The sequence below is a fragment of the Leopardus geoffroyi genome, chromosome B2, assembly GCF_018350155.1.
Source record: "Leopardus geoffroyi isolate Oge1 chromosome B2, O.geoffroyi_Oge1_pat1.0, whole genome shotgun sequence".
Lineage (NCBI taxonomy): Eukaryota > Metazoa > Chordata > Mammalia > Carnivora > Felidae > Leopardus > Leopardus geoffroyi.
The window spans coordinates 75,824,678-75,848,070 of NC_059332.1; the positions used below are offsets into that span (position 1 = coordinate 75,824,678).

Sequence of the window (23,393 nt, forward strand, 5' to 3'; positions counted from 1 at the left end):
TTCCTATTCAGGATAGCCTAAGTGTTCTCTATCTTCTGTGTTCTCATCCTAGACCCTTAGGGCAATGACTAAGGAATGGAGTATGGTTCCTGAGGATTTTAGGTATAACTAATAGTTCTGGTAGTACTTAGGGATCTTTAATCTATAAACAGAACTGAACACCTGCCATATGCACAGCTTATTCCAAAAGAATAAAGAATCCTCATCAACACAGGATGTACTTTACTCTGTAAGTAATAATCTATTTGATGTTTGCCCTTCCTTGTGTTTCAGAATTAACCATGTTTGTGCTTGGAACGAATGGCTGATGGATAGTCAAAAGGACAGAGGGAGGGATGAGTGTAGCTATAAATTAATAGGTTTACAGATAAAAAAACACACAAAAATACACTCAATTAATAACCAAAATAGTTTATAACTTAACATTCTTTCACATAAAAAAATAGCTACCTTTAAATAATGCTTTTTCTACCATCTTAAGGACATAAGAAATGTTGAACATTAAGACTACTTGCATTCCTTATATTTAATTTCCACATTTCATATTTGCTACTCATAATTTCACCAAGATCTATTTTACCCGTCTTTTACATAGTATTTCACCCTTTATTCAGAATTGCAGTTACTGGCATATGGTAATTGAACACTTGGGATGTGGCTAGTCCAAACTGAGTTGTGCTGAAATGTAAGATATACCAGATTTTGGAGATGAAGTATGGGGAAAAATGTAAAAACTCAATTTTTATACTGATATTTAGATTGATTATATAAAATACCCAAATTAATTTCATTTCTTTTTATCTTTTTAAATGTTGCTATAAGAACACTGAAAACTACATGTGGCTCATATTATACTTCTATAGGACAGCACAGGGCCCAAACACTTGAAAATAAGGTGGCTACAGCTTTAACACACCAGTATTCCATATATTATCTGCTTATGGAAAAGGGCATTGTAAAAAATAACAATCCAACTACTTATATGCATGTTTTTACTTTTTTCTAATGAACATATATTACTTTTTAAATAGAGAAAGTAAAGATGTTATATTCTGTTTATAATCTTAGACTTACAAAAAAGGACTAGCATTTAAGACATGGAGCATAAAAGATTAAAACAATAAATCAAATTCCCCTCTTAAAATGTGAAATACATTTTGCACCTTTTATATCAGGTGCGAAAATGAGGCACCCAGAGGTAGAAGTGGAAATCTGGGAGAACACAAGTGAGTTTGTCTGCCTGTACAAAGTTATAATTCTTGTCAAATACTGTGGAAGCTCTGCCACTCAGGTGGATGTGACTGTTCAAACCACTGTGCTCACATTCTTCTCCATGTTTCCATGAGAAAGAGGAGCTGTTTTTCTGGTACCAAGGATTAATACACACTTAGTCAAAAATGGCAGAGTATGAGCAGTTTTTTTCTTTTCATATCTAGAATTTAAGTTAGACCTTTTACAACTCATCTCCCTAGTTCTAATCCTCTGACATAAAGGGACTTTTCCAGAAGTTACTTAAAATGTGACTGGTTAATGATTTTCAGTAAAATACAGCATAATGGTTTTTTTTTTTTCTCTCTTTCTTTCTCTCTCTCTCTTTTTTTTTTTTAACTGGTTTAGGGCAGTTTATTTTGAAATGTTCCTCTTGTACTATTTGCTTTCTGGCAACATACTGAAACATTGGTTTTCAAAACCCTGTTTCTGACAGTGGCACAATCCCATTCATCATCAGGCCTTTCCCATGAGGTCACAGAAAATCCCAGTTGCTAGTAATACTCCGATGCATTCACTTCCTCTGCAAAAGCAACCGGCACAACCACCCCCTGCCGGTGCAGTTCTCGAAGAACATCTAATATTGAGTCTAATTCTGTGCGGAACTTGTCCAACTCACGATTCTTCAACTGTGCAAGTCTTTTCCATTTCTCAATTTCTTTGCTTTGCTCAGTTTCTACTACTTGGTGTGTTTGCTGTATTATCTGCAAACAAAATAAACAAAAATAAAAATCTATTATTACTGTTACAGTTCATCGTGGGAGTGAAGATTTAACACTCCAAGAAAGCTCAAGTGCGACAATGTTGACTGTAGTAGAGGGGAGGGAGAAGGAGAGGGAGCCTGTATCCATCAATAAGCTTGTGGAAGAAGAGGTTAAGAACCAGGAATTCTCATTCTGATAGGGAGGAGTTAGGGAGCTTGAGTTTTGTTTTTTTGTTTTTTTGTTTTTTTAACTCAAAGCTTTAAAAAAAATGTGGCATTCAAAGCATCAGAAATTTCTAATACCTTGGTATGAATCCAAACACCCCCCCACCAATGTAGTTCCTCAAGATTAGCACTTGAGACACAATCAAAACAGTTCTAATATACAACACACGTCATTAATATACATTACAGCAGTAAAAATGATAAAAGTACATGTTGGGGCGCCTGGGTGGCGCAGTCGGTTAGGCGTCCGACTTCAGCCAGGTCATGATCTCGCGGTCCGGGAGTTCGAGCCCCGCGTCAGGCTCTGGGCTGATGGCTCAGAGCCTGGAGCCTGTTTCCGATTCTGTGTCTCCCTCTCTCTCTGCCCCTCCCCCGTTCATGCTCTGTCTCTCTCTGTCCCAAAAATGAATAAACGTTGAAAAAAAAATTTTTTTTTAAAAAAAAAGTACATGTATGTAGCATCTTTCATGTGCCAGGCTTGGTTTTACATATAACATTTTACATATGTTAACTCATTTAACCCTGCAAAACATAGTAGCAGGTGAATTCTATATATTTACCCCCATTTACCAAGTAGGGAAATAAAGGCACAGATAAGCAAAAAATAATTTGCTCAAGATTCACACACAACCGATTGGAGGCAGAGTCAGGGTTTATACCCAAGCAGTTTGGCCTCAGTGTCCCTGCTCTTGCCATTTGCAACAATGTGGATGGAACTAGCGTGTATTATGCTAAGCAAAATAAGTCAGTCATAGAAACACAAATATCATATGATTTCACTCATATGGAATTTAAGAAACAATAAGGGGCGCCTGGGTGGCTCAGTCAGTTAAGTGTCTGACTTCGGCTCAGGTCATGGTCTCGCAGTTTGTGAGTTCGAGCCCCACGTTGGGCTCTGTGCTGTCAGCTAGGAGCCTGGAACCTGTTTCACATTCTGTGTCTCCCTTTCTCTCTCCCATTCCCCTGCTCATGCTCTCTCTCTGTCTGTCTCTAAATAGTAAATAAATGTTAAAAAATTAAAAAAAAGAAAAAGAAGCAACAGATGAACATGGGGGAAAGGAAGGAAAAATAAGATAAAAATAGAGATACACAGGATAAACTGAGGGTTGCTGGAGGGGAGGAAGGTGGGGGAATGGGCTAAATGGGTGATGGGTATTAATGAGTGGACTTGTTGAGATGAGTGCTGGGTGTTATATGGAAGTGATGAATCACTGGGTTCTACTCCTGAAACCAATACTACACTGTGTTAACTGACTTGAATTTAAATTAAAAAAAAAAAAAAGTGTGGTAGAATACAATTGTGAAGTCACCTGGCCCTCGGTTTCTCTTTGTTGGGAGATTTTTGATTGCCGATTCTGGATTCTGTCGTCTTATTAGTAACTGGTCTGTTCAGATTTTCTGTTTCTTAATGGTTCAGACTTGGTAGGTTGTATCTTTCTAGCAATGTACTGATTTCTTCTAAGTTGTACTGTTTGTTGGCATATAGTTGTATATGGTAATCTCCTATGATCTCTGCATTTCTGTGGTATCAGTTGTAATGTTTCCTCTTCTATTTATCATTTTAAGTCCTCTCTTATTTCTTGGTTGGCCTAGCTGAAGGTTTGTCAATTTTATCTCTTCAAAGAACCAACTCCTAGACTTTTGTTAATATTTTCTATTGTCTTCCTATACTCCATTTCATTTATTTTTGCTCTAATCTTGATTTCTAACCTTCTGCTAACTTTGGGATTATTTTGTTCTTTTTCTAGTTCTTTGAGCTGGTAAGTTAAGTTGTTTGAGATCTTTTTCTTGATGTATGCATTTATCACTATTACCTTCTCTCTTAGAACTGCTTTTGCTGCTACCCATATGTTTCGGTATGTTGTGTTTCCATCTTCATTTGCCTCAAGATACTTTTTATTTTACTTTTAATTTCTTCTTTGATCCATTGTTAATTAGGAGGTGATGTTGAATTTTTATGTGTTTGTGAATTTTCCAGTTTTCTTCCTCCTGTTGACTTCTAGTTTCCTATCATTGTGTTCAGAAAGCATACTTGCTATGATTTCAATCTTAAAATTGCTAAGGCTTTTGTGGCCTACCATATTATCTATACTAGAAAATTTTCCTTGTGTGCTTGAGAAGAATGTTTATTTTGCTGCTGTTGGAAGGAATGTACTGTGTATGTCTGTTAGGTCCATTTTATCTATAGCACTGTTTAAATCCCACTGTGTATTTTTTTTTTAATTTTTTTTTAACATTTTATTTATTTTTGAGACAGAGAGAGACAGAGCATGAACAGGGGAGGGTCAGAGAGAGGGAGACACAGAATCTGAAATAGGCTCCAGGCTCTGAGCTGTCAGCACAGAGCCCGACGCGGGGCTCGAACTCACGGACCGCGACATCATGACCTGAGCCGAAGTCAGCCGCTTAACCGACTGAGCCACCCAGGCGCCCCTAAATCCCACTGTTTAAATCCCACTGTTTCCTTACTGATTGTTTGGATAGATCTATCCATTGATAAGATCCATTCTATCATTGTATTGCTGTTTATTTCTCTATACATAGGTGCTGTGATGTTGGATGCATAAATATTTACAATTGATATATTTAATTGATGGATTGACCCTTTTATCATTATTAAATTACCTTTGTCTCTTTTGTAGATTTTTAGCATAAAATCTATTTTGTCTGACATAATTATAGCTACTCCTGATTTCTACTTGTTACCATTTGATTGAAATACATTTTTCTATCCCTTCCCTCAGCCTATGATGTTTGTCTTAAAGCTAAAGTCTCATGTAGGGGCATATTGTTGGATCTGTATTTCATCCACTTGGCAATTATGTGGTTTGAATGGAGAATTTAATCAATTTACATATAAAGGAATTACAGATAAAGATTTACAATTGCCATTTTATTTTTTGACTGTTTTGTAGATCCTATGTTCCTTGCTTATCTCTTGCAGTTGTCTTTTGTGATGTGATAACTTTTTGTAGTAGTATTCTTTGACTCCTTTATCATAATCTTTTCTGTAATTGGTACAGGTTTTTCTTTTGTGGTTACCATGAAGCTTACATAAAATATGATATAACAACCTAATTTAAGTAGATAACTTTACACTTTTACTCCACCCCTCCCCTCAACTTCAGGTTATTGATGTTAAAATGAACATTTTTTATATTTTGTATCCAATAACAAATTAGTATAGTTATGGTTATTTTTAATGTTTTTTAGCTTTTTTTAAAAACACTTATTTATTATCGAGAGACAGAGAGAGAAAGAGAATGAGCATGGGAGGGGCAGAGACAGGGGGAGACACAGTATCTGAAGCAGGCTCCAGGCTCTGAGCTGTCAGCACAGAGCCCGATGCAGGGCTCAAACTCATGAGCAGTGAGATCATGACCTGAGCCAAAGTCAGATGCTTAACCGACTGAGCCACCCAGGCACACCTGTTTTTTAGCTTTTAAACTAGAGTTGTAAATGAATTATGAATTGCCACTACAATCTTAGTGAATCTGACTTGGGACTATTTACCGTTTCCAGTGAGTTTTATACCTAATAATCATACATTTTAAATATGTTAATTAGCTTCATTTTATTTCCACCTGACAAATTCCATTTAGCATTTATTTTAAGGTGCGTCTAGAGGTGATGAACTTAGCATTTTATGTTTATTGTATTGGTATAATAAACATGTAACATTAGGTTCACATGTGTGACATATGATTGATATTTGCGAATACTGCAGAAAGATCACCACATAATACTAGTTAATATCCATTGTCATACATAGTTACAAAATTTGTTTTTCTAGTAAGGAGAACTTTTGAGATTTGCTCTTTAATAGCTTTAAAATATACAGTTTATTATATTAACTATAGTCACCACACTGTATATTACATCCGTGTAACTTATTTTAGCTGGAAGTTTGTACCTTTTTCTCCTGGCACCCATTTTTCCTACCTCCCATGCCCTACCCCTGGAAACCACCTATCTATTCTCTATATCTATAAGCATGGCATTTAAATGTTTTAAAATTAACTTAAAAAATTTTTTTTGATGGTTTGTTATTAGTGTATAGGAATGCAACAGATTTCTGTATATTATTTTGTATTCTGCAACTTTACTGAATTTTTTAGTTCTAATAGTTTTTGGTAAAGTCTTTAGGGTTTCTTATATATTATGTCATGTCATCTGCAAAGAGTGGTAGTTGTACTTCTTCCTTTCTAATTTGGTGGCATTTTATTTCTTTTTTTTTTAATTTCTTTTTAATATTTATTTATTTTTGACAGAGAGAGAGACAGAGCGTGAGCAGGGGAGGGGCAGAGAGAGAGAGGAAGACACAGAATCCGAAGCAGGCTCTAGGCTCTGAGCTGTCAGCACAGAGTCCGATGTGGGGCTCGAACTCAGACCACAAGATCATGACCTGAGCCGAAGTCAGACAGACATTCACCCAACTGAGCCACCCAGGTGCCCCAGAGGCATTTTATTTCTTGACTAATTGCTCTTGTTAAGATTTCCAATACTATTTTGAATAAATGTGGTGTGAGTGGGCATCCTTATCTTGTTCATGATCTTAAAGGAAAAGCTTTCAGCTTTTCACCATGGATTATGAGGATAGCTATGGGTTTTTAATATATGGATTTCATTATGTCGAAGTACCTTCCCTCTATACCATTTGTTGAGTTTCTATCAGGAAAAGATATTGAACTTTGTCAAATGCTTTTTCTACATCTACTGAGATCATCTTAAGCTTTTTACTCTTCATTTTGTTAATGAGGTGTATCACACTGATTTGTGGATGAGGAACAATTTCTGCATTTCTGGAATAAATCCAACTTAATGGTGTATGACCCTCTTAGGATGTATTGCTGATATTGACTTGATAATATTTTGTTGATGATTTTTACATCTATGTTCATGAGGGATATTGGCCAGTGTTGCCTTGTGGCATCCTTGCAAGGTTTTGGCACTGGAGTGATGCTGGCCCTGCAAAATAAGTTTGGAAGAGTTCCCTCCTTTTTGTTTGCAAATGTTTCAAAAGAATTGGTACCAATTATTTAAATGTTTTTAGAATTCACCAGGGAAGCCCTCTGGTCCTGGATGTTGTTGTTGAGAGGTTTTTGATTATCAATTCAATCTCCTTAATAATAATCAGTCTTTTCAAGTTTTCTATTTCTTCATGATGTCTTCTTGTTAAGTTTTGTTCCTAGGAATTTATCCATTTCTTTTGGTTGTCTAATTTGTTGCTGTACAATTATTCATGCCAGTCTCTTATGATCCTTTGTATTTCTGTGGCATCAGTTGTAATGTTTCCTCTTTCATTTTGAGATCATTTATTTTAGTTTTCTCTCTCTTTTCTTGGTTAGTCTACCTAAAGGTCTGTTAATTTTATCTTTAAAAGAACCAACTCTTATTTTTAGTCTTTATTTCATTTATTTCTGCTCTGATCTTTGTTACTTCCTTCTGTCAACTTTGGGCTTCATTTATTCTTCTCTCTCTAGTTCTGTGAGGTTTAAACTTGTCTATATGAAATCTTTTTTTGGTTCTTCATATATGCATTTATTGTATATATGCAATATTGTATCAGTTATTTTTCCTGCCTCCCCTAAGTTTTGGTATATTGTGTTTCCATTCTGAAAATATTTCCCTGACGATTAGTGGTATTGAACATCTTTTCATGTGTTTGTTGGTCATCTGTATGTCTTTATAAGAATATTCAGGTCCACTGCCCATTTTTATTTATTTTATTTTTTAAATTAATTAATTTTTTAATTTACATCCAAGTTAGTTAGCATATAGTGCAACAATGATTTCAGGAGTAGATTCCTTAATCCCCTTACCCATTTAGATCATCCCCCCTTCGACAACCCTCCAGCAACACTGTTTGTTCTCTACATTTAAGAGTCTCTTATGTTTTGTCCCTCTCCCTGATTTTTATTATTTTTGCTTCCTTTTGTACTTATACTCATCTGTTTTGTATCTTAAAGTCCTCATATGAGTGAAGTCATATGATATTTGTCTTTCTCTATTGACTAATTTCGCTTAGCTTAATACCCTCCAGTTCCATCCACGTAGTTGCAAATGTCAAGAATTCATTCTTTTTGATTGCTGAGTAATACTCCATTGTGTATATACATATACCACATCTTCTTTATCCATTCATCTGTTGATGGACATTTGGGCTCTTTCCATACTTTGGCTATTGTCAACAGTGCTGCTATAAACATTGGGGTGCCTGTGCCCCTCTGAAACAGCACACCTGAAAGACTATACTTTCAGGGATCATTTCTATAGTTTGTGAAACAGGACACCTGTATCCCTTGGACAAATACCTAGTAGTGCAATTGCTGGGTCTTAGGGTAGTTTATTTTTAATTTTTTCAGGAACCTCCATACTGTTTTCCAGAATGGCTGCATCAGTTTGCATTCCTACCAGCAGTGCAAAAGAGATCCTCTTTCTCCACATCCTCGCCAACATCTGTTGTTGCCTGAGTTGTTAATGTTAGCCATTCTGACAGGTGTGAGGTGGTATCTCATTGTGGTTTTTATTTTTATTTCCCTGATGATGAGTGATGTTGAGCATTTTTTCATATGTCGGTTGGCCATCTGGAAGTCTTCTCTGGAGAAGTGTCAATTCATGTCTTTTGCCCATTTCTTCACTGGATTGTTTTTTGGGTGTTGAGTTTGATAAGTTCTCTATAGATTTTGGACACTACCTCTTTATCTGATAGGTCATTTGCAAATATCTTCTCCTATTCTGTCAGTTGCCTTTTACTTTTGCTGATTGTTTCCTTTACTGTGCAGAAGCTTTTTATCTTGATGAGGTCCCAATGGTTCATATTTGCTTTTGTTTCCCTTGCCTCTGGAGACATGTCAAATAAGTTGATGCAGCTGAGGTCAAAGAGGTTGCTCCCTGTTTTCTCCTCTAGGATTTTGATGGCTTCCTGTCTTATATTGAGGTCTTTCATCCATTTTGAGTTTATTTTTGTGTATGGTATAAGAAAGTGGTCCAGGTTCATTTTTCTGCATGTCACTGTCCAGTTTTCCCAGCACCATTTGCTGAAGAGACTGTCTTTATTCCATTGGATATTCTTTCCTGCTTTGCCAAAGATTAGTTGGCCATATATTTGTGGATCCATTTCTGGGTTCTCTGTTCCATTGATCTGAGTGTCTGTTTTTGTGCCAGTAGCATACTGTCTTGATAATTACAGCTTTGTAATACATATTGAAGTCCAGGAATGTGATGCCTCCAGCTTTGGTTTTCTTTTTCAAGATTGCTTTGGTGCCATACAATTTTAGGACTGTTCTAGCTCTGTGAAGGATGCTGTTGTTATTCAGATTGGGATTGCACTGAATATGTAGATTGCTTTGGGTGGTATTGACATTTTAACAATATTTGTTCTTCCAATCAATGAGCATGGAATATTTTTCCCATTTTTGTGTGTGTGTGTCTTCTTCAATTTCTTTCATAAGCTTTCTGTAGTTTTCAGTGTGTAGATTTTTCATCTCTTTAGTTAGATTTATTCCTAGGTATTTTATGGTTTTTGGTACAACTGCAAATGGGATTGATTCCTTGATTTCTCTTTCTGTTGTTTCATTATTGGTGTATGGGAATGTGACTGATTTCTGTGCATTGATTTTATATCCTGTGACTTTGCTGAATTCATGGATCAGTTCTAGCAGTTTTTTGGTGAAATCTTTTGGGTTTTCCATACAGAGTATCATGTCATCTGCAAAGAGTGAAAGTTTGACTTCCTCCCGGCCAATTTTGATGCCTTTTATTTCTTTGTGTTGTCTGACTGCTGGGGCTAAGACTTCCAATACTATGTTGAATAACAGTGGTGAGAGTGGACATCCCTGTCGTGTTCCTGACCTTAGGGAGAAAGCTCTCGGTTTTTCCCCATTCAGGATGATATTAGTGGTGGGTCTTTCATATATGGCTTTTATGATGCTAAGGTATGATCCTTTTTATTTTTTTTTAATCTTTATTTATTTTTGAGAGAAAGAGAGAGCATGAGCAGGTGAGGGGCAGAGAGAGAGGGAGACACAGAATTTGAACCAGGCTCCAGGCTCTAACCTGACAGCACAGAGCCCAACACGGAGCTTGAACCCACAGACAGTGAGATCATGACCTAAGCCAAAGTTGGAGGCCCAACTGACTGAGCCACCCAGGTGCCCCAAGATATGATCCTTCTATCCCTTCTTTCTTGAGGGTTTTCATCAAGAAAGGATGTTGTATTTTGTCAAATGCTTTCTCTGCATCTATTGAGAGGATCATGTGGTTCTTGTCCTTTCTTTTATTGACGTGATGTGTCACATTGATTGTTTTACGGATATCGAACCAGCCCTGCATCCCAGGTATAAATGTCACTTGATCATATGGAATAACTCTTTTAATGTATTGTTGGATCCAGTTGGCTAGTATCTTGTTGAGGATTTTTGCATCTATGTTCATCAGGAAAACTGGTCTGTAATTCTCCTTTTCAGTGGGGTCTTTGTCTGGTTTTGGAATCAAGGTAATGCTGGCTTCACAGAATGAGTTTGGATGTTTTCCTTCCATTTCTATTTTTTGGAACAGCTTCAAAAGAATAGGTGTCAACTCTTCTTTAAATGTTTGGTAGAATTCCCTTGGAAAGCCATCCGGCCCTGGACTCTTTGGGAGATTTTTGATAACTAATTCTATTTCTTTGCTTGTTCTGGGCCTGTTCAAATTTTCTACTTCTTCCTGTTTCAGTTTTGGTAGTTTCTATGTTTCTAGGAATTTGTCCATTTCTTCCAGATTGCCCATTTTATTGGCGTATAATTGCTCAGATTATTCTATTTGTATTTCTGCTGTGTTGGTTGTGATCTATTCTCTTTCATTCTTGATTTTATGTATTTGGATCCTTTCCTTTTTCTTTTTGATCAAACTGGCTAGGAATTTATCAATTTTGATAATTCTTTCAAAGAACCTGCTTCTGGTTTCATTAATCTGTTCTGTGTTTTTGGATTCGATAGCATTGATTTCTGCTCTAATCTTTATTATTTCCTGTCTTCTGCTGGTTTTGGGTTTTATTTGCTGTTCTTTTTCCAGCTTTTTACGATGTAAGGTTAGGTTGTGTATCTGAGACCCTTCTTCCTTAGGAAGGCCTGGATTGCTATATAATTCCCTTTTATGACGGCCTTTGCTGCATCCCAGAGGTTTTGGGCTGTGGTGTTATCATTTTTATTGGCTTCCAGGTACTTTTCAATTTCCTCTTTAATTTTTGGTTAGCCCATTCATCCTTTAGTAGGATGGTCTTTAGTCTCCAGGTATTTGTTATCTTTCCAAATTTTTTCTTGTGGCTGATTTCAAGTTTCATAGCGTTGTGGTCAGAAAATATGCATGGTATGATCTCGATCTTTTTATACTTGTTGAGGGCTGATTTGTGTCCCAGTATGTGATCTATTGTGGAGAATGTTCCATGTGCACTCAGGAAGAATGTGTCCTCTGCTTTAGGATGAAATGTTCTGAATATATCTGTTAAGTCCATCTGGTCCAGTGTGTCATTCAAAGCCATTGTTTCCTTGTTGATTTCTTGATTAGATGATATGTCCATTGCAGTAAGTGGGGTGTTGAAGTGCCCTACTATTATGGTACTATTATCTATGAGTTTCTTTATGTCTGTGAATAACTGATTTATATATTTGGGTACTTCCATGCTGGGGGCTTAAATGTTTACAACTGTTAGATGTTTTTGGTAGATAGACTCAATTATGATATAATGCCCTTCTTCGCCTCTTGTTACAGTCTTTATTTTAAAATATAGATTGTCTGATGTAAGTATGGCTATTCTGGCTTTCTTTTGGCGACCATTAGCATGATAGGTGGTTCTCCATCCCCTTACTTTCAATCTGAAGATGTCTTTAGGTCTAAAATGGGTCTCTTGTAAACAGCATATAGATGGATTATTTTTTTTTTTTTTATACATTCTATTACCCCATGTCTTTTGATTAGGAGCATTTAGACCATTAACGTTTAGAGTGAGTACAGAAAGATATGAATTTATTGCCATTATGTTGCCTATAGAGTTGGAGTTTTTGGTGGTGATGTCTGGTCCTTTCCAACCTTTGTTGCTTTTGGTCTTTTTGTTTTGTTTTTTTATCTTTTCTCCCCTCAGAGTCCTCCTTAAAATTTCTTGCAGGGCTGGTTTAGTGGTCACAAATTCCTTTAATTTTTGTTTGTCTGGGAAAGTTTTTATCTCTCCTATTTTGAATGACAGCCTTGCTGGATAAAGAATTCTTGGCTGCATATTTTTCTGATTCAGCACATTGAATATCTCTTGCCATCCTTTCTGGCCAGCCAAGTTTCTATGGATAGGTATGCTGCAAATCTGATCTGTCTTCCTTTGTAGGTTAAAGACTTACTTTCCCTTGCTGCTTTCATGATTCCTTCCTTGCCTGAGTATTTTGTGAATTTGACCATGATATGCCTTGTTAATGGTCATTTTTTGTTGAAGCTAATGGGAGTTCTTTGTGCTTCCTGGATTTTGATGTCTGTGTCTTTCCCCAGGTTAGGAAAGTTTTCTACTATGATTTGCTCACATAAACTTTCTACCCCTTTTCCTCTCTCTTCATCTTCTGGGACACCTATGATTGATGTTATCCCATTTTAATGAGTCATTGAGTTCTCTAATGCTTATATTGTGCTATTTTGTCTTAGTCTCTTTTTTTCTGCTTCATTATTCTCCATAAGTTTTGTCCTCTATATTGCTGCTCTACCTCATCCATCCTTGCTGCCATGCCATCCATTCGAGATTGCAGCTCAGTTATAGCAGTTCTGATTTCATCCTCACTAGCTTTTACTTCTTTTGTCTCCACAGAAAAGGATTCTATTTTCAACCCCAGCTAGTATTCTTATTATCATGATTCTAAGTTCTGGTAAGATACAAGTAAGATTCTTCTTACTTGTATCTGTGTTAAGTCCCTGGCTGTCATTTCTTCCTGTTCTTTCTTTTGGGGTTAATTCCTTCATTTTGTCATTTTGAAGGAACAAAAGGAATTAACGAAATTAAAAAAGTAAAAAATTAAAAACAACACAAAAGAAATCAAATAAAGGATGCTAGATACTAGGTGTGTTTTGGTCTGGTTGTTGAAAAAAGCTTGACAGATGAGAGAAAAAAGGGAAAGATAAGAAAAAAAAATAAAAGAAAACATTTGAAAATTTGAAAAAGAATACAAAATAGAATGAAATGATGAAAGTAAAATAGAATTTAAAAAATTTTCAAAAAAATAAAAAATTTACAAAATGTAAAAAAATAGAAAAAAATTGAAGAAAAATCTTTTTAAGTGGAAAATAAAAATTTTTTTCTCATTCTTGAATACAGAAAAAGAAAAAGAAAAAAAATTGAATAGATGGAACAGTGAACAAAATGAAATAGGATTGAAATTACATCTGGTTTGCCCCAGAAGTCAAACTATGAAGCACTTTATAGTCTATAAGCTGGCAGAGAGACTTGTGGTGTTCCTCAAGAGCATGGTTGGCCCGGTTGGGCAGGGCTTAATGTAATAGCTCCATTCTCCACTAGATGGCACTGCTTGGCTTACTGGGGTTGATTGTTGTGATGCATATAGGTGTGTATGCCCTTGTGTGGGAGGGGTGAAAATGGCATCCCCCAGCTACCTACTCTCTAGTATCAGAACTCTGTGTTCTCCCCATGCAGCAATCAAGCACCCCTCCTTTGTCTCTGGCTTCTGTCCATTTCCCTCTTCTACACTGTCTTTGGCCAAGCCGTGAGGCTGCCAGGTGGCACCTCCCTCCTGAGTTTTATCTCAGATGTGGCTTTTTCCCAACCCCTCACTTCTGAGGGACTGTGGCTGGACCCATTCAGCCTCTCTGTGGGAGGGTCTCCCTGAGCAATGACTGGGTGCCGGTCTGCCCCTAGAAAACGTTCATGAGATCATGCTGCTGCCTAGAGACTGTGGCTGGGTGCCAGCCTGCTGCCAAAAAAGTTCACACGATCGTGTAGCAGCAGTGTTTCAGGGATTATGGAAAATCACAACACACATCTGGTACCAGGCTTCACCTTTAATGTCCTTGTTCCAACACCAGCGAATGTGGTTGTTTTCCAGGGTCCCCTGGAACCTTTGTCTGTGTGGAGGCTGCACAGTCTCTACCAAATATCCTCCCAGTAGGGGAACCGCCACTTCCTGTGTGGACCTTGAACCCCTTGGACCTTGCTCACTGTTCCTCAGGATTTGCTCTTCCCACCAGAGCACTGCGTGGTATTGAGCTGTGGAGTTTCAGACTCTCTTGTGCTCCCCCTGTTTAGAGTCTTGATGGAATTTAAACTGTCTCCTTTCTCCTTTTTCCCTTTTTTGTTCAGTCCCTTGTGGCTGTTTCCACTCTTCCACTTTCTCTCCAGCTGCTTTCAGCAGAGGGGGGGCAGGGGAGTGTGGGGTTGCTTTTCCCATTCCCCTTACCCACTTACTCTCTCCACAAGCAAAAACAGCCCCCTGCCCTGCGCAGCTTCTCTCTCCCCCAGTTCACCTCTCCATGCCATGTACCTGCCAAGTTCTGTGGTTCAGGTTATGCAGATTGTTGTGTTAATCCTCAAATCAGTTTTCTAGGTGTACAAGATGGTTTAGTGTTGATCTGGCTCCATTTCAGGAACAAGAGACACACAAAAAAAACTTCCATGCTGTTCTGCCATCTTGGCCCTTCCCCTCCACTGCCCATTTTTAAATTAGATTTTTTTTTTTTTTTTTTTTTTTTTGGTGTTGAGTTAGGAGTTCTTCATTTGTTGTGGATATTAACCCCTTACTGGATATATCATTTGCAAATACCTCCTAACAGTTTGACTTCTTCACATACCTCCTTCAGTATGTTTTCATTTTGTTGGTTTCCTTGCTGTGCAAAAGCTTTTAATTTTTTAAAAATTACTTTTTAAATGTCTATTTTTGACTAGTGGGGGAGGGGCAAAGAGAGAGGGAGACAGAGGATCCAAAGTGGGCTCTGTGCTGACAGCAGACTGATGTGGGGCTCGAACTCAGGAGCCATGAGATTGTGACCTGAATGGAAGTCGGATGCTTAGCCAACTGAGCCACTCAGGCACCCCATGTGCAATTTGATGTAGTCCAATTGTTTATTTTTGCTTTTGTTCTCTAAGGAGGCCTATTCAAAAGCAAAAAACAAAAAAAAAACCCAAAACATTGCCAAGACTAATGTCCAAGAGTTTACTGTTTTTTAAAGTAGATCTATGGTTTCAGGTCTTACATTTAGGTCTTTAATCCATTTTGAGGTGTTGTTTGTTTCCTTTTGTTTTGTATATAGTGTAAAATAGTGGTCATCTTTTTTTTGCATGCAGCTGTCCAGTTTTACCAGCACCATTATCATTATTAAAGAGATGATCTTCTCTTCATTGTATATTCTTGCCTCCTTTGTCATAGATTAATTGACCATATAAGCATGGGTTTATTTCTGAGTTTTCTATTCCGTTCTATTGATCTGTGTGTCTGTTTTCATGTCAGGACTATACTGTTTTCATTACTATAGTTTTGTAATACATTTGAAAAACTGGGAGTGTGATACCTCCAGCTTTGTTCTTTCTCAAGACTGCTTTGTGTATTTGGGATCTTTTGTGATTCCATATGAACTTTAGGAATATATGTTCTAGTTCCATGAAAAATGCTACTACTGGTGTTTGATAGGGACTGCACCAAATCTGCAGACTGCTTTAGGTATTATGAACATTTCAACAATACGCCTCCAATCCATGTGTATCTTTCCATTTATTGTGTTATCTTCAAGTTCTTTCATCTATGTATTACAGTTTTAAGAGTACAGGTCTTTCAACTCTTAGGTTAAATTCATTTTTATGTATGTTCTTTTTGATGTAGTTATAAAGTGATGGTCTTAATTTCTTCTTGCTAGTTGTTAATGTACAGACATCTGTTGCATTTCTGTACACTAATTTTGCATCCTGCAACTGTACTGAATTCATTTATTCTAATAGATTTTTGGTGGAATCTTTAGGGTTTTCTATACACATTATCAATGTTATCTGTAAATAGTGACAGTTGTACTTCATCCTTTTCAATTTGCATGCTTTTTATTTCTTATCTGGTTGTTGTGGCTATGACTTCTGGTACTAGCTTGGAGTATAACAAAGAGTGGACATCCTTGTTCCTGATGTTAGTGAAAAAGCTACCTTTTCAGTTTTTCACTGTGGAGTATCATGTCAGCTGTGGGTTTGTCATATATGGCCTTTCTGAGGTTTCATCTATACTCAGCGTATTGAGAATTTTTTATCATGAATGTATGCTGAACTTCGGCAAATGCTTTTTTGCATCTATTGAAATCATATGATTTTTAATTTTCATTTTGCTAATACGGTATGTCATGTTGATTTGAAGAACTCAACCGTCCTTGTATCCTATAAATCCCACCATACTGTGGTGAATTATCCTTTTAATGTATTTTTGAATTTAGATTGCTAATACTTTGTTAAGGATTTTTTGCATCTATGTTCATCAGGGAATTTTCTTCTTTCTGTAATTTTCTTCTTTTTTTTGTAGTGTCTTTGTTGTTGGTAGGGTAATATTGGGCTTGTAGAATGAATTTGAAAACATTCCTTCCTCTTCATTTTTTTTTGGGGTGGGGGGACAGGGATAGTTTGAGAAGGATTGGTATTAATTCTTCTTTAAAGGTGAATTCTTCCAAACATTTAAAGCGATCTGGTCCCAGACTTTTCTTTGTTGGGAATTTTTGGATTATCAATTCAATTTTTTTTTTAAATTTCATTTTTAGAGAGAACACAATTCGGGGAGAGAGAGAGACACAATCTTAAGCAGGCTCCATGCTCAGCAGGGAGCCCCACATGGGGCTTGCTCCCACGATCCTGGGATCATGACCTGAGCAGAAACCAAGAGTCAGACCTAAAACCAATTGAGCCATCCAGGTGTCCCACCAATTCAATTTTGTTACTAGTAATTAATTTATTCAGATTTTCTATTTCTTCCTGATTCAGTCTTGGGAGATTTTGTATTTATAAAAATCCATTTCTTCTAGGTTGTCCAATTTGTTGGCATAGAACCTTTCATAGTAGTCTTTTACAATCCTTTGTATTTCTGTGGTGCTGATTTTAACTCTCCCTTTTTCATTTCTTTATTGTTATTTATTGAAGTCTTTTCATTTCCTTGAGGAGTCTGGCTAAAGGCTTATCAGTTTTATCTTTTAAAGAACCAGCTCTTAGTTCACTAATCTTCCTTATTTTTTTTTTGTCTCTATTTCATTTACTTTTGTCATGAACTTTATTATTTCCTTCTTTCCTTCTACCTTCGAGCTTTGTTCTTTTTAGTTCCTTTATGTGTAATGTTAGATTATTTGAGATTTTTGTTTCTTGAGGTAGGCCTGTGTAGCTATAAAAAAAAAAAAAAAAACATTTCCCTCATAGAACTGGTTTTGCTATGTCCAAAAGATTTTGGAATATTGTTTCTATTTTCATTTGTCTCAAGGTATTTTTAAATTTCTGCTATGATTTCTTTATTGACCCTACTGGTTATTTAGTGGCATCTTGATTAGCCTCCATGTATTTGTATTCTGTTTCTTTTATTTTTGTAATTGATTTGTACTTTCATACCATTGTGGTTGGAGAAGATGCTTGATTTCAATCTTCTTAATAGTCTAAAACTTATTCTGTGGTCTAATGTGATCTATCCTAAATATCAGTCCATGCACACTTGAAAAGAATGTATATGCTGCTGCTATTCACAGCCCATTACATCCAATATCTGTTAAGTACGTCTGGTCTAATGTGTTATTCAAAGCTACTGTTTTTTTTTTTTTTTAATTGATTTTCTGTCCAGATGATCTATCCATTAATGTAAGTGGGGGTGTTTAAGTCCCCTACTAATATGGTATTACTATTTTCCCTTTGATGGATGTTAATATTTGGTTTGTATGTTTAGGTGCTTCTATGTTAGTTACATAAATATTTACAATTGTTATATCCTCTTATTGGATTGATCCCTTAATCATTACATAATGTCCTTCTTTGTCTCATGACTGATATGTGTTGCTACCTTTTTAAAAAATTTCCATTTGCATGGAATATCTTTTTCTATCTCTACATTCAATCTATAATGTATCTTTAGGTCTGAAGTGAGGCAGCATTCTTGTAGGCAGCATTCAGAGGTCTTTTTTTTTTTTTAATCCATTCAGTCACCTTACGTAAAAATGAGAAATGAATTACACTAATCTTTTTGTCCTCTATTTTACATTTCATAGTTCCTATAATGATGAAGATCTAAAACTTTGATATGATTAAATAGAGCTAGGGTTTCTTTGGAACTTAGGTCAACCATAAACCATTGCATATCTTTTTGTTTTTTTTTCAAAGAATATATATATTTATACTGTTTTAGACTGAATTTTTTCTGTGTCCCCCTACTCCCTTTTCATACGTTGAAGCCCTAACCCACAGTATGGCTATTTTTGGAGTAAGGAACTAATTAAGGTTAAATGAAATCATAATGGTGGGGTCCTGTTCAGAGTAGATTAGTGTCCTTATCAGAAAAGATACCAGATAGCTCTCTTTCTCTCTCTAGTCTCCTTCCCTCACCCCAAAGCACACACTGAGGAAAGGCCCTCTGCAAGCCAGGAAGAACATATTCAACCAGAATGAATCAGCTGGAAATTTAATCTTAGACTTCTGGCCTCCAGAACTGTGAGAAAATTAATTTGTCTTTTAAGTAACCCAGTTTATGGTATTTTGTTGTAACAGCTCAAGCCGACCAACAGACTCTTCAAGCAAAGGTAAATACTGGCAGAAAGGCTAATGCCTAAAAAAAAATCATGCTCTTACTTCTGCCATTTTTAATTTCTATTTATCTGCCATTAAGTGTACTAATTGTGATATCACTAGTGCTAGACATATAATATTTTAAATAATTACCTTTTAATATAGCTATTTCTTACAAACATTTCTTACAAACATGAAATGGCTGGAATATGGAATATGGCTTCCAAAGACCAATTCCCAGGGTAAAATGCCTAACATTTTAAGAATATAAGTTGGCAAACCAATCTTCAGGTATTTGAAATTTAAAGTCTTATGTGCTCTTAAACACTGTATTTATTCTTAATAAGATCAATGTACAATGAAACACTTCAGGAAATGCTGCTAGGGATGGCAAAACTATAGCAAACTGGAGGTACTTAAAAGTGAAGAGCTATACAAATATGTAAATATGATTTACTACTTTACCTGTTGAAGTTCCTGCTCTCTTTGCTCATGTCTCATTTCCATCTGCTTAATTTTCTTTTCTAAGCCCATGAAATGTTTCATCTCTGGTGTATGGTTTTCTCTGGCTTCTCTTAATTCTTCTAGGAGTTTTGTAATCTAAAATTGAGGTATGAAGTAAATGAAAAACTGGTAACAAGAAAAATCATTTATTTTTACCAGGTAGTCTTAAGAATGTTCACCACATTTTCTTTGTATAAAATTTCTCTAGGGAAGAGGCTTCTTGCTAATAAGAAAGATATCTTGAGTTGTTAGGGAATGCAAGCTATTAGTTATTCTATCTACAGGAAGAAAAGGCTCCTCTTAGCTCTGAAGTGACCTCACAATCCAGATGATTCCAGATGACTGGATCACTTCCTCTCACGTATGCCAGGCTGATTATAGCATTAAAAATGAAGGTGGGTACGGTCTGTGGTATATTCAGCTTTGCTACAAAATATTTAAAAAGGTTGATTACTTCTAGGATTAATCAAACATTTAAAGCACCCTACCCAGTATAGCTTCCAACACACACAGAGTTCAGTAAATATGAATCCTCCTTTTGTCAACTTTCTATAATTCTATCTGTAATCCTCTTCTGGCTCTTATCACTTTATAATAATTCATTCCACAAATACATTTATGTTTATAAAAGAGAGAATATACTGAACTCTTTCTGTTCTAGCTTTGTCTTAGGTCTTGAGGATACAGAGATGACCTAGTCATGGAGGTTACAGTCTTGTGTGGTACCTCCTTTTTTATACCATGGTCTGCAGAGAAAATGGTGATATTTTCATGGTGCCAGTCAGTAAAATAGAGGGGATCTGAGATATCTTTATATTGGGCTTGGTGAAACAACTGCATTTTCTTTATACCATATACTCATAATTATTTCCTGTTAGTATCAAAAGGCAAAATAATTAACAAGTAAAAATGGCTAAAATTAGCAAATTCAACCAAAATTTCCATGGAAACACCCAGCACCTAATAACACTACAAAAAAACCCAACCCTTCCCCAAACTGCCACTCTTTCTAGTTTCAAATGTGGAACTATAAGCCTACATAAGTCTAAATATTTATATGTGGGATATCCATGGGATATCATCAGTGACCACAGAAATTTGCAGACTTTAATTGGGATGATTTGCAGAAAGGTTAGGGAGAGAGACCCTAGAGCACATGCTGCAGTGATGAGTGCTGGGCATAAAATCTTCTATGTCAAAAAAATGATTACTAAAAATTATAACACAAAACCAGTGATTGCTGAACTAAGAAATTTGTAAGAGGCATTGTCATACACATAATGGTCAAATATCACTTCAGCTTCTGTAAACTTAATGACTGAAAAGTGACTTTGGGTTTATAATGAGACAACATTTCCAGTAATTGCTATCTTATGATCCATAGGGAATCTATTCCTGGTACATCAGCTGGGATGTTCTGCTCTAGTGAAAGCAGCAGTCAAGTGAATGAGAATTCTAATATAGTATGTTGTTATGGAGAGATGACCAAGTAGCAATGAGGTGATGAGTGGGGAATACCTAACTGGAAGCAGAGCTAGGTGGCAGGACTCTTAACCTGAGGCAGCTGTCTTTGAATAAAGTCTTAAAGGGTAAGTAGTAGAGTCACGACATTATCAAGTTTTACATTTATTTTCTGATTCCCCAAATAAAATATAAGCTCTGTAAGACCAAAGATTTGTCTATCTTGTTCTCAGTATTCCTAGCACATAAAGCATGCCAGAGCACAGGTGTTTAATAATTATTCATGAATTAATGAATTCACCAATGATTAAACATTAGTCTATAAATTACATAAATTTAGAAATTTATATTTAGACAAAAAGTAGGAAAATTTTCCCTTCATCAGTGCCTACTTAAAAGCATCTTTAAAAGTATAATTAAAGTGAATGTATGTATTTTAAAATCCTTGTATTTTAGTGAATTTACCCTATAGGAGTAACTGGATACATGAGATGATCAAAAATTATTCCTGCTTCTTGAATACTATGGAAAAAAAAATTGGCAAGTACCTGATGTCCAGAAATACAGCATTAGTAAAATACTAATTAAGAGCCTGGGACCTGGAGTAAGAGGTCTTGGGTTCTGATGCTGATACTTTTTACACATTGCTTGGTAACCTGAAGCAAAATTATTTCATTTTTCTTAGCATCAATCTTCATCTATAAAATGGGAATAATAGTACCTACCCTTTTGGGTTATGGTGAAAACTACACAGAGCACTTACCACAGTGCTTAGTACATACTAAATAATAAATGATAACTATCATTATGTTTTGACTATTATAAAGTAATATAAAAAAAGTGTTAATAAAGGAAGAGTGACGTCATCAAGGTGGTGACATAGGTAGTTCCTGATGCTGTTTCCCCTCATAAGAACTAACAATTATTCATGGACTAGATGCAACTGAGAGAATGATATAATATGAGGGTGAGGCTGAAGCATCCCCCTGCATCACAGAGACCAAGACAGACTACATCATAAGGGTAAGCAGAGTGGCTACATGCTGGTTGCATTGCCCCTCCCTCAGGCCCAGGCAGCACAATATGGAGAGGTCTCCCCTGAGACTACCATTTCTCCATGGGAAAAGACAGCCTGGGTTGGACATCCAACTCCCCCAGTGTTGTGGGTCACTTCTTGAGAGCCCCCGCATGTCTTTATCCCATGGGGACTAGTCACTAGGAATCTGATTGTGATGGAGATGTGGGGAAGGGCTTGTAACAACTGGCAGTTAGATCTTGGCAGACTGAATTCATACTTGCAGTGCCCAAGTAGTAATCCCAACCAGCAGCTTTGCTCACCTATAGATCCAAGTAAGTGGTATAGTCTGACTGTGGAATTTGGTGGGGTGCAGGTCTGCCTGACTCAGGTCCTCAAACAGAAAGATTTGCCAGCCCTCAAGCTGGGACTGCATCCACTCAGGCAGGGAAGCTAAGCCACACTTCACACTGCTGAGTGAAGATCACAGTGCTGCTTGACCAGAAAGCCTGAGTAGAACACCTGAAAAGCTGGGTAGCCCAGCAATACTAGAATAGAGTCCAGCAGTCAGAGTTGATAGTCTGCAAAGCCAATGGCCTATCTGGCCAGGGAACCTGGGGCACTGGTTGGCTTGAGTCAAGACTACAGTCAAAAAGCTTTACTGGCATTAGAGCAGTTTCTTACATTGCTCCTGGGCCAGGAAACTCATTTGAAGCTTTGCCCATCGCTGAATACAGCTTTCTGGCTGCTCAACCAAAGAACCTAACCAGAGCATATGGGAAGCTGCAGAGCATCCCCTGAGAGCCCTGCATACAGTGGCACTTGGGGAGAGCCACAGGCTATGCTTTCTGTCCATCAACAGAGCATGTGGCCCTGTCAGCCAGAGAATTCAGTACACAATCTTGCCTGATTTGTGTGCCCAGACAATGAACTACACAGGCACTGGGGCCTATCCTGTCACTCCACCAGGGCAGAGAAGCTAATTCATAGCCCCATCTATTGCTGAGTATATATCCATTCCCCAAGAGTCTAATAAAAACCTTACGAGAGAATCTGGGCAACCATGAAGTCCTTCCTAAAGACTTATTAGGCAGGGAACCAAGCCAAAATTTCTATCCAACTATATTCAACTAGTGACACCTCCCCACTCTTGACCTCAGAGAGTGAGGTCTTGGGCAGTAGCTACCTGGGCAGTAGCCTTGGCCAAAAAACAAACCCTGACAGCAAGCCACCCCTGCCCAAGGACATCACCACCAGACACACCCAGAAACCCAAAGTGCACTGACTGTTGAACACTGTTTATGCCAAAGTGAATCTGTAAAGTCTGGAAGAGGAGACTACTTACTCAAATGCAGACACCAACCAAAGGAAACAAGGATCTGAAAATCTGACACCACCAAAGAAAAGAAAGCTCCAATAAACTAACCCTAAAGAAATAGAGATCTGTGAACTCTATGATCAAAGAATTCAGAATA

General features: G+C 37.0%; 1 protein-coding gene across 6 annotated transcripts in view; it reads right to left on the reverse strand.

The window, feature by feature from the left end:
• Positions 1 to 395: 395 nt before the first annotated feature.
• The window catches only part of CEP162 (centrosomal protein 162), a 119,064-nt gene continuing 96,066 nt past the window's right edge, over positions 396 to 23,393 (reverse strand). For all 6 annotated transcript variants that reach the window (XM_045498931.1, XM_045498935.1, XM_045498934.1 and 3 more), the window contains 2 exons: positions 19,404 to 19,538; positions 396 to 1,973 (listed from right to left, as the gene is read on the reverse strand). In XM_045498931.1, the coding sequence (XP_045354887.1) occupies positions 1,764 to 1,973; positions 19,404 to 19,538 (345 nt within the window). In that variant the 3' untranslated portion in view covers positions 396 to 1,763. The remainder of the gene's footprint in view (positions 1,974 to 19,403; positions 19,539 to 23,393) is intronic.